This window comes from Indicator indicator, chromosome 19 (genome assembly GCF_027791375.1).
Source record: "Indicator indicator isolate 239-I01 chromosome 19, UM_Iind_1.1, whole genome shotgun sequence".
Classification (NCBI taxonomy): domain Eukaryota; kingdom Metazoa; phylum Chordata; class Aves; order Piciformes; family Indicatoridae; genus Indicator; species Indicator indicator.
This window is the reverse complement of record NC_072028.1, coordinates 11330133-11344951: the sequence shown is the minus strand read 5'-3', so window position 1 is coordinate 11344951 and position 14819 is coordinate 11330133. Positions and strand designations below refer to the sequence as shown.

General features: G+C 42.1%; 1 protein-coding gene and 1 non-coding gene across 3 annotated transcripts in view; both read right to left on the bottom strand.

Moving 5' to 3' along the window:
* The window catches only part of AP1G1 (adaptor related protein complex 1 subunit gamma 1), a 43919-nt gene that overhangs the window by 6600 nt on the left and 22500 nt on the right, over positions 1-14819 (bottom strand). For both annotated transcript variants that reach the window (XM_054389882.1, XM_054389881.1), the window contains 14 exons: positions 14519-14599; positions 14168-14266; positions 13707-13762; positions 12737-12850; positions 8789-8929; positions 8048-8102; positions 6261-6383; positions 5863-5952; positions 5238-5365; positions 4531-4635; positions 2303-2444; positions 1722-1848; positions 1210-1305; positions 818-978 (listed from right to left, as the gene is read on the bottom strand). In XM_054389882.1, the coding sequence (XP_054245857.1) occupies positions 818-978; positions 1210-1305; positions 1722-1848; positions 2303-2444; positions 4531-4635; positions 5238-5365; positions 5863-5952; positions 6261-6383; positions 8048-8102; positions 8789-8929; positions 12737-12850; positions 13707-13762; positions 14168-14266; positions 14519-14599 (1518 nt within the window). The remainder of the gene's footprint in view (positions 1-817; positions 979-1209; positions 1306-1721; positions 1849-2302; positions 2445-4530; positions 4636-5237; positions 5366-5862; positions 5953-6260; positions 6384-8047; positions 8103-8788; positions 8930-12736; positions 12851-13706; positions 13763-14167; positions 14267-14518; positions 14600-14819) is intronic.
* On the bottom strand, positions 11580-11666 carry LOC128973566 (small nucleolar RNA SNORD71). Its single transcript, XR_008489290.1, has one exon. It is a non-coding gene; the product is annotated as a small nucleolar RNA SNORD71 (small nucleolar RNA).

The window sequence follows — 14819 nt, the reverse complement described above, 5'->3', positions numbered from 1 at the left end:
ATTCAGCAGCCCACCACCTGTCTAAACAAGCAGCACAAACATAAGGAGTAAGGGCTTACTGTAGTGCTCCAAGATCAGCAGTGATGCATTGTTTTGTGTGTCACATGCAGGGGAACAGTCAAGACTGCTCGGCACACCTGCAACTTCAGGAGGCCCATTCCTTTCTACAGCAGGTATGAAACTTATCAAAATTAAATCTAGAGCGTGACTGATTCCTGGAGGTGAAATCCCAGACATGAATGTATTTTCCCAGTCTTCAACACTCCAATCACTTCAACAGTCTGCTCGACCAGAAATAAGGCAATGCCTGTCTCCCATATTCTGCGCTGCAGCTAAATGGAAAGGGAGGCAATTCACTGCTCAGAAGAGGACCATCACTAATAACCATGTGGAAACTCACTTGAATTTTATAAGCAGACAATAGGTTCAAAAAACTTTTTTTCATGTATGCATAGCTGCAAAGAGCATGGTATATTTCTTAGAAACTAAGAAAAAAGGGAAAGATTCATGCCTTCACTTTTTTCTTTTGAACCCAATATTTTTCTGTGTGTTTAGCAGCTCTCCCAGACAGTGGTGATTTTAAACCAAAATGTTGTCCAAGCAGTAGTCCAATCTGATAAGGAGCTGGTGTTCTATTGCATTTGTGCCATTTACTTTCAGAACAGAAAGGGATGACCAAACTGAGTATGAAGACAAACTATGGACAGCTCAACCTTGTTTACCAAGCTGCAAGTTTCTGTCTGTACGAAAGCACTGATGAGGAAGTATTTGCAGTGGACCCCCAACCTATCACTGTAGTTGCCCTAAGTGGCTCTACCTTTGGTACTGCAGCTTGGAAAACGAAATCTGTCATATCCAGCTCTGTGCTGTTGGAGGCCTGTATCGTGATTACAGTGATGCTGGGGTTGGTGTTTGACCTCTCAAAGGTGAAGTCAATCTTCAGCCCATTCTTGTTGTATGCAGTAATTGAGGGGATTCCTGTCGAAGACAAAACAGCATGACCTACAGAAACTGGACATCACTCTCAGCATCATAGAATGTCATTTACTTTACCCTAGACATGAACTCTTACAATGATTAAACACATCCCCTCCTCCTGCTATCTGTGCCACACTTAACTTCCGACTCCCCCCTTTATTTACTACCCCTTTTTTCCTCTTCTAGTTGGGTGCTGTGGCACCATGGGCTAAGGATTTACATGCCCCTAACCTGCAGCAATATCATTGAAGAGAGGCTGTGATGAAAGTCCATCAAGCAGGAACGGAGGCTGTGCTATCTGGGGTGCAGGGGCAGATACTGGAGAACCTACAAGAAATGTTGAAGGATTATTACTTAGCTGTCATGAAATGAGAAGTAATTACTCCTTCTCCAAAGATCAACTATTGCATATTTCTTTATGTGAAACTCTACAATTCATCGTCCTCTGCTTTCACTAACAAGGACTGGATCCTCTTAAGCTAGCAGGTATTTAATGTAATGAACTCCTCATCTCCCAGTCCTCTCTGTAAAGGCTCAGAGAGTTCCCAGGCTGGAGTATGAAAATGCTCAAGCCTCACCAGTCAACCAGACTTCATTCCCTGAGTTCTACTTGTATGCTAATATGGATTTTGGTGAGAGTAAGTGGTGAAGACTATGACTTGATATACACTGAAGAACTAGTCAGCCCCTCATCTCATCCCAAGACTGAGAATGTAGACTTTTAAGAGATGCAGCCTGCTCACCTGTTATGTTGAGGTCTCCCAGAAGGTCAAGGAGCTCCCCACCAGCAGAAGCTGGCTTGCTTGTAGGTGCAGTGGGGATTACAGGTGTTATATCACTTCCCCCCAACAAGTCCAACAAATCATTTGCCTAATTAGAGAGTAGAAGTAATAGTTACATATTCAAAATCCTGGTACATTCCCTTGCAAATGTAATGAAATCTACTTGTTCTTGGACTGAAGACTAATAGGTACTGCTGACCACTCAGAGAGGTTCTTAGTCTGGATATGGTCCCATGCCCCACAAGAGATCTAGTTTCCTTGCTGTTGGGACCACAGATAGAGAAGGCTAGAGTTTGTGCATACTGAGCCTGTTTGGGGGACAGATGGCTTTACCCCCATTCTGCTCTTGGACTCCCCACAACAACCTGTTCCACGACCCTGTTCTTGACACTAGAACTATCAGAGACAATGCAATCATTACCAGGCCAGAACTACCAAAGAGGCAGAGAGGGGGAGGGAGATGGTCTCATCTTACTAGTGGAAGTGGCTAGTAGTGTATTCTGGCAGGCAGTGGAAACTTATCCTAGATCAGTTTCCATTACCTGGCTAGCAGGCTGCAATCCAGGGGGTGGAGGTTTGGTTTCCAGTACTGCTGGCTCTGTCTCTCCGTTGGTCTGTACAATCTCAGTAGGGCCATTTGTGGTGACTTTCTCCATTACTGGCATTCTCTCAAGAAGGGCTGGCCTGAAAGAAGCTGACATAGTTACACTGTGCCATCTTCCTGGATCCTAATCCAAATACTCAGGCATTCAGGAGATTATATAGACAGGGCAACCTGCCTTTTCCTTTTAGCTCCAATGCAGGGGGAACTGTAAGACTGCATGACAGCTTGAGGTAGTCAGAAGTAATCCCTGGCATTTTGTGCCAGTGTAAATGCGCTAGTTGAGAGCCGAAAGCCAAACAAGTCCTCTGGCCTCCTGTTTTTCCCTAGTACTTGATACAATTTCTACTGTGGGGCTAGGATAACAAACCCAAGGCAAAGATTAAATAATTGAACAATGGGGATTAACACAGATATGGGACTCTGTTCCATATGCAGCTGAATTAAAGAGCCAGCTCATTTGACTTCTCTTTACAGAAGGGTTAACCGCTTAAAACAGGTGACAAAATTGGGAAAACCAATCACCATATTCTCATTTAGCCAAATTAAGTTTCCAAACAGATTAAGTTCATCCCTTGAGAGTATCTTCCTGAACTGATACAGAGACTCAAGAGGAGGCACAGGATCCAGAATCCTGACATCAGAGCAAAAAACTAGGAAAACTTGTACAGGAAGAACTAGTCTGTAATACAAGAAAGGCCATTACCTTTCCAGATCAAGCCACAAAGTGTTGTATGGAACAGCAGCAAGCTACCCTGTCTATACACTGCCTGGGCTGAAAAAGCGTTCCAGTGCCAAAAATCCGACAATGAACAAAGTTCTAATGAGGAGAAATTATTAAACATTGACTTTTATATTGTAATGAATATACTAGGGAGAAAAACACAGATACTCTGCTGAAAAACTGAGTGAAGTTCACATGTGTTTTTCTGAAATGCAGTGCTTCCCAAAACTATGAACAGCAGACACTATGATCTGATCAAAAGACAACTGATTGCCAGATGTTGTCATCTGAATGGTCAAGGTAGATTTTTCTCCATTCATGAGGCTTCACATGCCCATGCTCATTAACATGACTTTTCCATGAACAATTTGAGTTGCTCCATGGATTCCACAGGTGAGAAAAGAAGAAAACACAAGAGCATTGTGTGCCACACATACTGAATAGCATGGTACCTATGGCAAAAAGTGATTTCAAAGAGCCTTTGAAACAATGTTTGGAGGCTCCTACAAATATAGGCAGTATTCAGTCCAGTGGCATCCATTTCCTCTCTGTCTTCTCATCTAGAGTCTAAATCAGCCGCTCCTGAATTCAGTGGAACGTTATGGAAAGATTTCAAGAGTGGATGAAGTTAACCCCCAGACCATCTCCTCCAATCTTATGATCCTCCCTGAATGGAATCTGTGGTACTCCTACTTATCAAAATTAAATATTGCACACAGCAGATTAATGACTACTCTGCAAAGAATTACAGCTTAGTTACTGCAAACAAATATGGGATTTTAAATGTCTCATAAAGAAACAATCACTTGAGCAAAGCAATGTTGAATGGGGATCTCTCAATCATAAGGTGTAAAGAAGAGAACATGCTCCTAAATTGTAAGACAGGGATGCTGTGTAGTTCAGTGAAAAACTGCCTTTGCGTGCAGAATTTGAGCTTTTAAAATAGATACCACAAGAAGACACAGTAAATTCAAACGTCTTCTAAAAAAATGAGAAGTATTAACAGTTGGAAGAATTACCTCAAGTTCAGAGCACAGCTTAGAAGGTCAGATTGGTCAATCTCTGCACATTTATTGCAAGGGTATTTTAAAATAAGTCTGAAGCTAATGACTATGGCAACGCTAGCATGGTAAAAGCTAACGCAGATACTTAATCATTTAGCAAATTCAAGACACAATACCTTAAAGTAAAAATTAGTCAAGTTCAAGCTCATAAGCAAGGCAAATATTTTGGCCAGAGAAAGCCTCTGATCACAGAACAATCTTCCAGGATAGGTCAGGCTCTTAAAACCCTCACTAACTCTTTAGATGAGGGAGGAATTCTAGCTTCTCTGTAATCCTACCAAAATCACCAAAGCAAGCCCTCAAAACACAAAGTGTCGAACACAGGGGATCAAAGCAGATGATCATGATCCTTTTCAAACACCAAACCCCATCAGCACTTACCTCATGTGATCATACTTCTTGAAAAGTGCATTATATTCCACTGCCCTCTGCTGTAGCTCCACATCGATGCTGCTGCCGTAAATGGAAACTACCTTCTTGATGCGACTGTGTGGGAGCAGGGAGAAGTAAACAAAACACACCATGGAATTAGCACCAGTAAGGAAGGAATTAGCATGTGTCATCCAGAAGACACTATCTGGCCTCTGCTGAACAGGTGTCCTGTGTAACTCATTTAAAACAGCAGTCAACCCTGTTTTTCTGGAGTGTCTATCCAACACCCATTTTTGAACTGTCCCTTCACAACATGAGCAGGTGATTAATATACCACCACAGGGTGTATCGTAAGAAAGCTTAACTACCCACACTGAGAAGCCATCTGCATGAAACAAGGCTATTTTTCTCTCCATCATCCAAAAAAGAAACTGGAAAGAATAGTTTACTACCAGTAAGGACTTCAATTTCCCATAAAGGAGTTTTCAATCAACAGCCAACAACAACATGGATTAAATCTCTACACAGCAGAAAACTACAGAGAAAACCAGTATGAACCAGTGGAAGTTTTCCACTCTGCAAGCAAAGGACTATGAAAGCAAACAAACAACAAAACAACTCTTATAAACCATGGAAGAAGAACATGACCAAGGAATACTTCTACTGCAGACAAGTGATGCCAGCATGTTTGCAATGTAACATCAACAAGAACTCACTTGACAGTGCAGGTGAACCTTGTGGAAAGCTTCATGATGGCAGTGAGAGCATAGCCTCGTGTAACAGATGCAGACATATTAGATATCAGGACGCTTTCTAAAATATCAAGAACTTCATCTTCTGTTACCTGAAAAGTACAGAAAGGTTAGGCTGAGACAGAGAGAAGCTTTGCAGCAAGTCTTCCAGGGCACACTACAAAAACCTGTCTCTTGCTTAGTGGCTATGTTGTACCTCCTCCACAACTCCGTGAGCCTGTATACCACTACATTTAGAGTGCATGAGACAGCTGCATCTAGGTGAAGATTTATGGTGTTAGCTGTAAAATACAGTTCCTGTTCCACGGATCGAAGAGCAGGTTCATCACCAAATCAGACAGCCAAGGCCCTAGCAGATATCCCACAAGCTAGGTTAGCACTGAAACCACTGCTTTGTCAGGTGCAGCTGTACTCTTCATGGTGTTTACATAGCCCATGCCTGTTGCATGGCAAGGCAATTCCTGCCCAGGGTCCATCACCATCAAGGGACACCAGTGCTAGGTAATAGTTGAAAACATTACCCTAACATAATCAGCATCAAGCAACTCTAGCCTCAGTTTGCACACAGTTGTTCTTTCCCAAGCTATACCTGTATTGGTTCCTCCTCTTCACACTGACCAGACACCAGAAGATCTCCATACTCTCCTATGCACCAGGAGGCCACTTGCACCAAGGGTTGCTGTTAGAAGAAAAAAAATCAGATGCCTCTATGACAAATTAAACCACCACTATTTCTCAGAACAAGCTCAGCCCTCCTTCAAGCCAAGGAAGGTCTCCACAGCGGAAGAAACAGGAATATTCAATTCAGTAAAGAACTCCACAAGAGAATTAGAGAAAATAAAAAGAACCTAAATTTACAGAGGACATGCCTCATCTGCAAACTGTCTCTTGAAGCAAGACAGTGTCACATTGACTTACCTTCAGATGCTTAGTAAACATTTATTGCAGTACAACAAGGAAACTGAGGCTGGTCACATTTGGTATTACCTGGGAATAATCACCAAGGATGGCTTTGTAGAGTCTCTGCACAGTGTAGGCATGCATCTCCACACTATTAGTTATTAGCTGAATCAGATTAGGAACAGCATCATCACGAACGTAGCTTCCTGCCTGCAAAAAGAATTGTTGTTAGGTTTTGCTATCCAGCTTCTCAGGACCACCCAACATCTGCTGATATCCTTCACAAACCCATCTGATCTATACGGAAAAGTCAGCCTCCTCACCCCCAAATGCCTCATGGTTGATGTGCAAGAGAAAACTGCAGACAACAAAGTCAGTGAAGAAAGAGAGGGAAGGAGGTGCTCCAGGCACCACAGTGAGCCAGGGGTCAGCCCATGAAGGACTCCATGCTGGAGCAGGAGGAGTCCAAAAGAGGCTGTGACCCCTCCAGGAAGCCTGCACTGCAACAGGCTCCTGACAGGACCTCTGAATCCCATGGGTGACCCATGCTGGAGCACTGTTCCTGAAGGACTGCACCATATAGGAGGGACCTCACACTGGAGCAAGGGGAAAGGGGGAAAAGTTTTCCCCGAGGAAGGAGCAGCAGAGGCAACATGTGATGAACTGACCACAACCCCCATTCCCTGTCCCCCTGTGCTGCTGCAGGGGAGGAAGTAGAGGAATTGTGAGTGAGGCTGACCCTGGGAAGAAAGAAAGTGGGGGGAAGGTGTTTTAAGATTTGGTTTTAGTTCTCATTATCCCACTCTCATTTCATTAGTAATAAACTAATTTTCCCAAGCTGAGTTTTGCCCATGACAGTAGCTGGTGAGTGATCTTCCTGTCCTTATTTCACCCCGAGTCTTTTGTTACATCTTCTCTGTCTTGTTCAACTGAGGGAGGGGAATGATACAGCAGCTTTGGTTGGCAGCTGGTGTCCATCCAGGGTCAACCACCACAATGACATCTTTCTGTGTTAGTTCTCCTAAGTCTGGTAAACTAGAAAGCACATTTATCTGTAAATCTGCAGTAGGCAGTCTCACAAATACAACTTCATAAATGGTTTCTCTGACAGCCAAAAGAAGGAAGTTACTTTATTAAAGGAAGTCATCTGAGAGCAATTCTCACAGCCAATCTTCTAATGGAAATTAATTCTCAGTTCAGAGGAATCTACATTTCTCTCTTTCAGGGTGGCAAAACTGGGTACAAGCCAGACTCACTTCTTGATGAGCTTCTCAAATTTGAACACTCATACTGATAAAGTAAATCTCTTTCCACTCTTTCACCTCAGGGAACACATTGCCTACCCAAGTTATCAGGATCTCTGCCAAAAGACTACTTCAGTTCCACTTCAGCTGTGATGATTATGAAGAAATTCATGTAGGTAAAGAGTAATAATTAAACCCAAAGAAGAGACACTAGAAGGCTATTGATAGAGCTTCATCAAAAAGCTTTGACAAATTCAGCTTGGAAAAACTCCATGAAATGGTTTCACCTTGTTTTTGCAAGTCACTTAAGGCTGTGCTCATTCTCCTCTGGAAGTGCTGCATGCTGGAATCACAGACAGCACAAGAGCTTAATGTGATTACTGCAGTCGAACTCTGACACACTCTGTATTCTTGTGTGTTTCCGAAATCACATTTCTTCTAAACCCCACTCAGTCGTATTTACTGAATTTATGTATTTCTGACTGGCTGCCTTGGGTCACTGCTACCTAAGGACACTTGCTGTAGCATTTGTTAACTGCCAGCCTTTATAGCCATCTCCAACTTGATGCTGAGTAACCTTATATAACAGTTTTTTAATTTTGTAGAGCACACAGAGGCAGTTTCACTTACTGTTGTTAAGACTCTCATAATTGTGTCTATGTGCCAGCGTTTGGAAGGAGCATATCTGAAAAAAAAAAAAACAAAAAAAAAAAAAAACAAAAAAAACCCACAAAAAAACAGGTTAGAGCAGTAACTGCTGGCCTTCAAAATCAGCAAGAAACCAGTCATCATCTGAACCTCCCTATTCAGTTACTTCATGGCCCAGCTTCCTGAGGGGGACATATCAACCAAACATGCACAAAACAACACTCCCACATAAAACACCACACACTTCATGTTCTTAAGACTTTTTTTGTATTAGTGTTGACATTGGAAAACTGAATGAACATACAAGTCTGCATATGGTACCACAGCCATACCTTGTACACACAGTACCTCAAAGTTAGGCTGCTGATTACAATGGCCCAATAATAATGAGATCATCTCTCTTGTAATCAAAACAGAGAAAAATCTGTGTGTGTGGAGGGGTAGGCAGGACCAGGATGTCAGAACAACAGCTGTTCCAAAGTCCAGCAGAAATAAATATACCAGAGTGGTTTAGTGATATGAGGACTATGCATACAGGACACGATAGTGCATCCTGTTCCCCAGAGTAGGTTGAAACTGACAAACCACACACAGATCAGCAAATAGAGAAGGGATGATCAACATATTCTGTCCTGGGGGGACAGAAGGGAGAGGAACAACACACGAAGTGCTCATAATTCCAAGGATGTACAAAACTTAATAGCAAGTAAGTTGACCCCATACTTTTCTGCTGCGAGAAATATTCCAGATGCACAGTCTGCCTTGAACTCTGGTTCGCAGGAATCCAGGAAATACAGCAACTCCTTCATCATTCCACGGACATTGTTCCCATTAACAAGAGCGAAACTCAGTTCCATTGCACGCCTAGGGCAAGAGACAGAAAACCAATAGAGTATCTTCACCTAATGAAGTAAAAAAAAGACAACCAACAACACCCAAGTCCAGCTACTAGAACACCCTTACCTTTTAATTAAGAAGACAGCAACATTTATTACCCCTGTGAGAACAGCCTTCACATTGAATGTACCAGCATTCTCCTGTTCATGGGCAGACAATAAATACCCACCCCACCAAAATAACCTCAGAAGGAGCAGTGTTGGTGTGGGGTGTTCTAAAAACACTTCTCTAGATGTCCTAAAGGCTAGAAATATCTTACAGCAACCAGAGTCCACCAGCATTAAAGTCTGTCTCAAATATTTCTAATGGCATGCTGGTCATTTCTGACACACACTGCAGCAAGTAATCCATGCTACCACAAGCTTTCTCCCACTTCAGGAAAGAGAGCAGTTTTGATCTCTTCAGGGATCCAAAAGAGAGCAGTTTCAATCTCCCTATATTGAAGATTCAAGTACAATAGAGATTTAAAACATTAACTGAAAAGCTTTATTGTATCCTGTCAGATAAATTACATAAGATTTCTATAACTCAAAATTACCCTAGTGCTCTTCTCAGAACCCATTCCTCCCTTCTTCTACCCAAGCTGATACCACAACTACAGAGATAACTGGCTCTTTGGTATTCCTTGTTACATACATCAAGAAGAAGATAATCCTTAGCCCTTCTACATGAAGCTTCTGTAGTTGATTCTAGCACAGCTCTTCCACTCTTCTGACATTTTTTGAATTAAGACTATGTGCTGGTTTGGGGCCAGACAGATCGTCTCTTGCCCCCGAAAGGGACAAAAGAATGAGACTCACACAAACGGATTGGAGAGTGATGGAAAGTTTAAATGGAAAAACGAATTGGTGAAGCTACAGAGAACTACAAACCACAAAGCATAGTGACAAAGAGTATCCCAAAGCGTACAGAACCCCTCACAGAATTCCCAAAGCTTCCCAATCCTTCCCTTCTTCCCACCTGAGGGTAAACCCAAACCCCCCAGGGCTCTTTCTTCCCCCTCCCGCTGCTAGGCAAGTCTCAGGCTGGCCAGGTCTGAGACTGCCCCCCCCCTCCATTCTCCTCCTGGCATTAGGCCTAGACAGGCCTAAGAGGCCTTGAGGATACTCCCCCGGCATTACCCGATAAGAGAGGACATCTCCCAGGGGAGCAGAGAGGGAAGAAAGAGGAAGAGAATGACTTTGCAGATGGCCTTATAGGGTGCAGGATTTATGGGTAGAAATACATCGTTTCCTGTGTCCACCCCTGTGGGTGGGCACCCAGGACACCAGAGGTGTATCTCATGCGGCAGTGGCAGGGGGCACCCAGCCCAAACTGCCACAGACTACCATCATCAGATGTTTCTGTACAATGCTGGCAATCGGTTATGTTAAAATGCACTGTAACTATGGATTAAAACAGCCTTACTGAACAACTTGGGACTCTTCTTTAAAAATGAGCATTTGGTGTAATCCAGAAACCAAACTCCAATTTGTGGATTCTTCGTATTATCAGGAACTTTAATCTATGCCTGCCACTGACATCGCCTACTAGAAGACAAGAAAGATCCTCACAGCACTGGACTTTGTCTGTTCTACTGCTTGTAGTACTGCTTGTACTACATTCAAAATTATGCCAGAAGGCCTAAAAAGTCTATTTTGCAACATATACTTTCTTCAAATAGATCAGACTTCAGGGTGTGTTTAATTCCAGCAATTTTCATTAAAATCATGACATTAAGATGTACAAATTATGCTGTCATCATTTATTTACTGGCAGCAAACCATCAGCAGTTCCACTGATTCTATCTTGATCAAGTTTGCTAACCTACCACTACATGGACAGTTATTTTTTCTGATTGCTCAGGTTTCTTTCCTCCCAATGAACATGAAACATCACCAACTATCACCAGGCATGATACCCAATCCAATGGCATTGGGCCCAAGCTATTCGTTCTCAAGAATCTGAGAACATCTAGACATCACTTCTTTTCAACATCTTCGTGGATATTATTGCAATAAGGAGGACTTTTACAGAATTGTGAACCGTAAATGTGTTATTTTGCCTTTTACCAAACTAATACCCAGGGACCTAGAAGACACAGAAGTCTTCAGAGTTACAGTGGAAATACATAATTCTTACCTTTTGTTACCCAGATCTGTGGCTCACTGAAGACCTATACTATCATTAAAATTATCATCATCCCTCCAATTAGTTCCCAACTCCTTACACCTAACCGTACCTGGTTACAGGTTTCTCATGTTTAACTTGCCAGTTAAACATTATAGCAGATATAGAAATACTGCAGGATATATAAATACACAGGTACTCTGCAATCTTAATAGCAGGCATTTATCTCAAAACACACTACTTACCTTCAGTCATACTACATGGCACATTTCTGGGCACAGTTCTTAATCATATAGTTTGACCAGATAAAAAGACTCAAATTAAAATGGCAAAGCTATTCTGAATTATACTGCATGGACCAAAGACTCCCTGCAATAGTTAAAAGATGAGAACAGGACATTCTGCAGATATAAAACCAGGTATCAAGTCCTTCCCTCAAGTCTCAGCCCTTGAAACTCACAACCTGGGGACTGTGACATCCAGTCAATATATTGCTCCAATGAAGACAAGTGCATTGTCAGCAGCAAGAGTGTCAGCATGGCAACATCATGCTCTGCTGATGGATCACTCAAAGGCTTCATCCTCCAATTGCACTCAGATACGAAGCTCTGTTTGTAGCCTACCTGTATTTTCCTAGCAAGACAGATCCAATTTCTTCCCTATTCTATACATAGATTGAGCAATGCTGTTAAAAATCTAGACTGGATTCAAAGATGGCATAAAGCAACTTCACATGACAGAAAAAACAAAGTTGAACAATTTTAAAGGTATAGTCATGATGTGACAGGAGCTCACTGAAATTTTGGCCTGCAGGCAGATTTCACGAGACACAACATGTCACACACTGCACCGAGCTCAGATCAGTTATAGAAAGAATAATGATGGGAAGCGAATTGTGAAAGAAAGAGCAAGCAACTGACAGTCTGAAAGACACAACTTAGAAGAGCAGTATTCCATGTAAGTTGTGTAAAAGTGAGATTAAACAATCCAAAAGCAACTAGGAGTGTCTGACAAACAGGAGAAAGTTACTACGATGAGTAAAAGGAACATATGAAATAATGAGAAGAAACAGAGTTTAGACTATCAGGAAAAAAAGTCTTCCTGCAGTGAACAGTACGATTGCAGGCTCTTCCACTGCCCACGAGAGTAGCAACATACTGCCATTTAAATGACAGATGAACGCTAAGAATGCGTAACAGGCCATGGTTTGTAATTAAATTATGTGAACAATCAAGTTAAGTCTAAATTCTATCACTGCTTAATCAAATTGAATCCAAAACACATTATTTGGACAGCTTTAAGACACCACAGTACTGCCTGTTCAACTGGGAAAGAAAAGCAGTATGGAGCATGCCAGAGTAGTTTTGATAAGGATACTTTAAGGGGCTTTCCCTCCTCTGTTGAGAGCACACGGTCTGATCTCCTCTGAGACTCCACTTTGGAAAAATTCAGGCCAACCACAATACTAGATGCATAAAACCTAAGTGCATCTTCTCAAAGAAGGTGGCTACACATTTTCATTACCTTCTTTGAAGTATGAACCACACTAGACATTAATAGTAGTCTCACTGACATCTCCCCAGGATTAGTGTCATTTTTGCTTGTGCCCTGCTCATTTCCCATAGGCTGGCAACCATGAGTCTATGTGACTGATATTTCAATTACCTTTTAATGGAGACATCCAGATCCTTCAGGCAGTCCACTATAGTGCTTCTATGCCGCTGTACTGCATTATGGTCTGTCTGCACAGTTTTCAACAACGACGTCAAAGCTACATATCTGCAACAAGGACATATCATAACAAACAGCTGACAGCAGGAATTTCATTCTATACATAGACACTCCCCCCACAAAACCCCTTAGTCTTATTTTGCAACAGAATAGGGTTCTCTCATACTCAGTAACAAATGGAAATCTTCCAGAGGACTGCCTGGCCTGTCTCCCAAAGTGAGTTGCCACACTAAACTGCAGCATACCTAACAATATCCTGCTGCCTGGACAAGCACCTGTCCCAGTTCTTAGGCTCATGTCAGCTGCCCAGTCTTTGTGTAGATTTTGAAAATGACAAAGCAATTAAAGATTAGACCTCTGCAGATCATACACTCCAACTAGTGTGAGTAGCAATTCCCAAGGCTAGAGTCTTCTACCTATACTATAACTTGTAATCAAAATGCCTAGATATGGGATTTAATTCTAGCATTTGCAACAATTCTATGTCCAGATATAGAATGACCAAGGCACAACCAAACCTCCTTTTGACAACAGCACACAATCAGACAGACTTTGCCTAATCTGTCAGATCTCCAGTGCCAACTTTGATTGGAATACACCACAGACCAGCTGCAACAAGACAGGATATTCACAGGTTTTTAAAACATAACTTGACTAGATTAGGGCACCACATGTTAAGAATTAGATCATACATCCAAACTCATCAACTAAGATGGACAGGGCCACAGTAAAGATTTTCACAGAGAAAAGAATGCGTCAAGAAAGAAGCAAACATTCATACTAACCCCACTAAGGTACTTCCAAGTATGGTCTGCTGGAAATCTGTGTTTCAGCATAATCTTTGTGTAACTGCACCTCACACATTTTAAACTGAGTGTTGCCAAGTACAGGTCATACAACTTACCTAATATTTTTGTCGTTGTTTAGTAAGAAACGGCCCAGGATGTTAATGGCTAAGACCTGCAGAAAGAGTTAGGGAAGGTCAGTTATCAAAAAAGCCTTCTTGGTCATCCTCATTGTTTCACATTAATTTTAAAGGCAACATCTGAAAGCTACCACTGCAGCTTTCGGCAGAAAGCATAATATCAACAGCTCTAGAAGCTGCCTAAGCAGAGGAAAAGCTAAGCTGCAGAAAGTTTTTCTTTATTATTTGTGTTACTTAAATACAAACAAAAACCCAACAACAACAACAAACCACCACCAAACAAACAAACAGATCAACCAACCAACCACCACTTTCTGAAGAGGTTAGCCTTATGTACATCAATTTGCAGAGCTGTCTTTGTGTGTGACAACTTTGCTTCACATCTTCCACAGAAATCACCCTACACAAGCCTAGAAAGAAAAGGCCACAGCATAACTTACTCTTAGTCCACTCTCAGATTTTATGTCCATAATAGTCAGCACAGTTTCATAGAGAATGGCATTTCCCACATTTTTACTTGTTTCTGTATTAGTGGCAACCTGGAGAAAAGAGACAAAGTTAGTTACTCCAAGGCATCCAGAACTGATCCCCTTTGTGCTGTTCTGCTGAACAGGCAGTGAAACAACCCAGTACCTAGCAAACGAGCCATGACACCTATGAACATTTGTCTCCTGCAGCAAAAGTCAACCCAGCAGAGAAAGCAGCTGTATCTTAAAAAGTGCTGCTAAATCCAAATTATTAAGAAACCAGAAGAGGAAACTTAAGCTGCTCATCAACCTTGCAGATCTCACCTGTGCAAGTATATCATTCATTGCTTCACTAGAATCATCATCATTTCGCCCTAGAATTCTTAGTAACCGCAGGATCCGTACCTATTTGACAAAAGAAAAGAAAAGCTCATTGGATGGCAGTGGTTTACACAAGGGCCATGAAATGCCCAGTACACTTCCTGAAGAGTGCCAGAGAAGCAAAGCAACCTGCTGATTTCCATGCCTAAGCAAAACCCTTATCCTTAGTAAGACCTTTACCAACAAGAAGAGGCTTATGCTATGTTTTCTCCCCATTAGCCAGACCTGTTAAGAACTCCCCCCA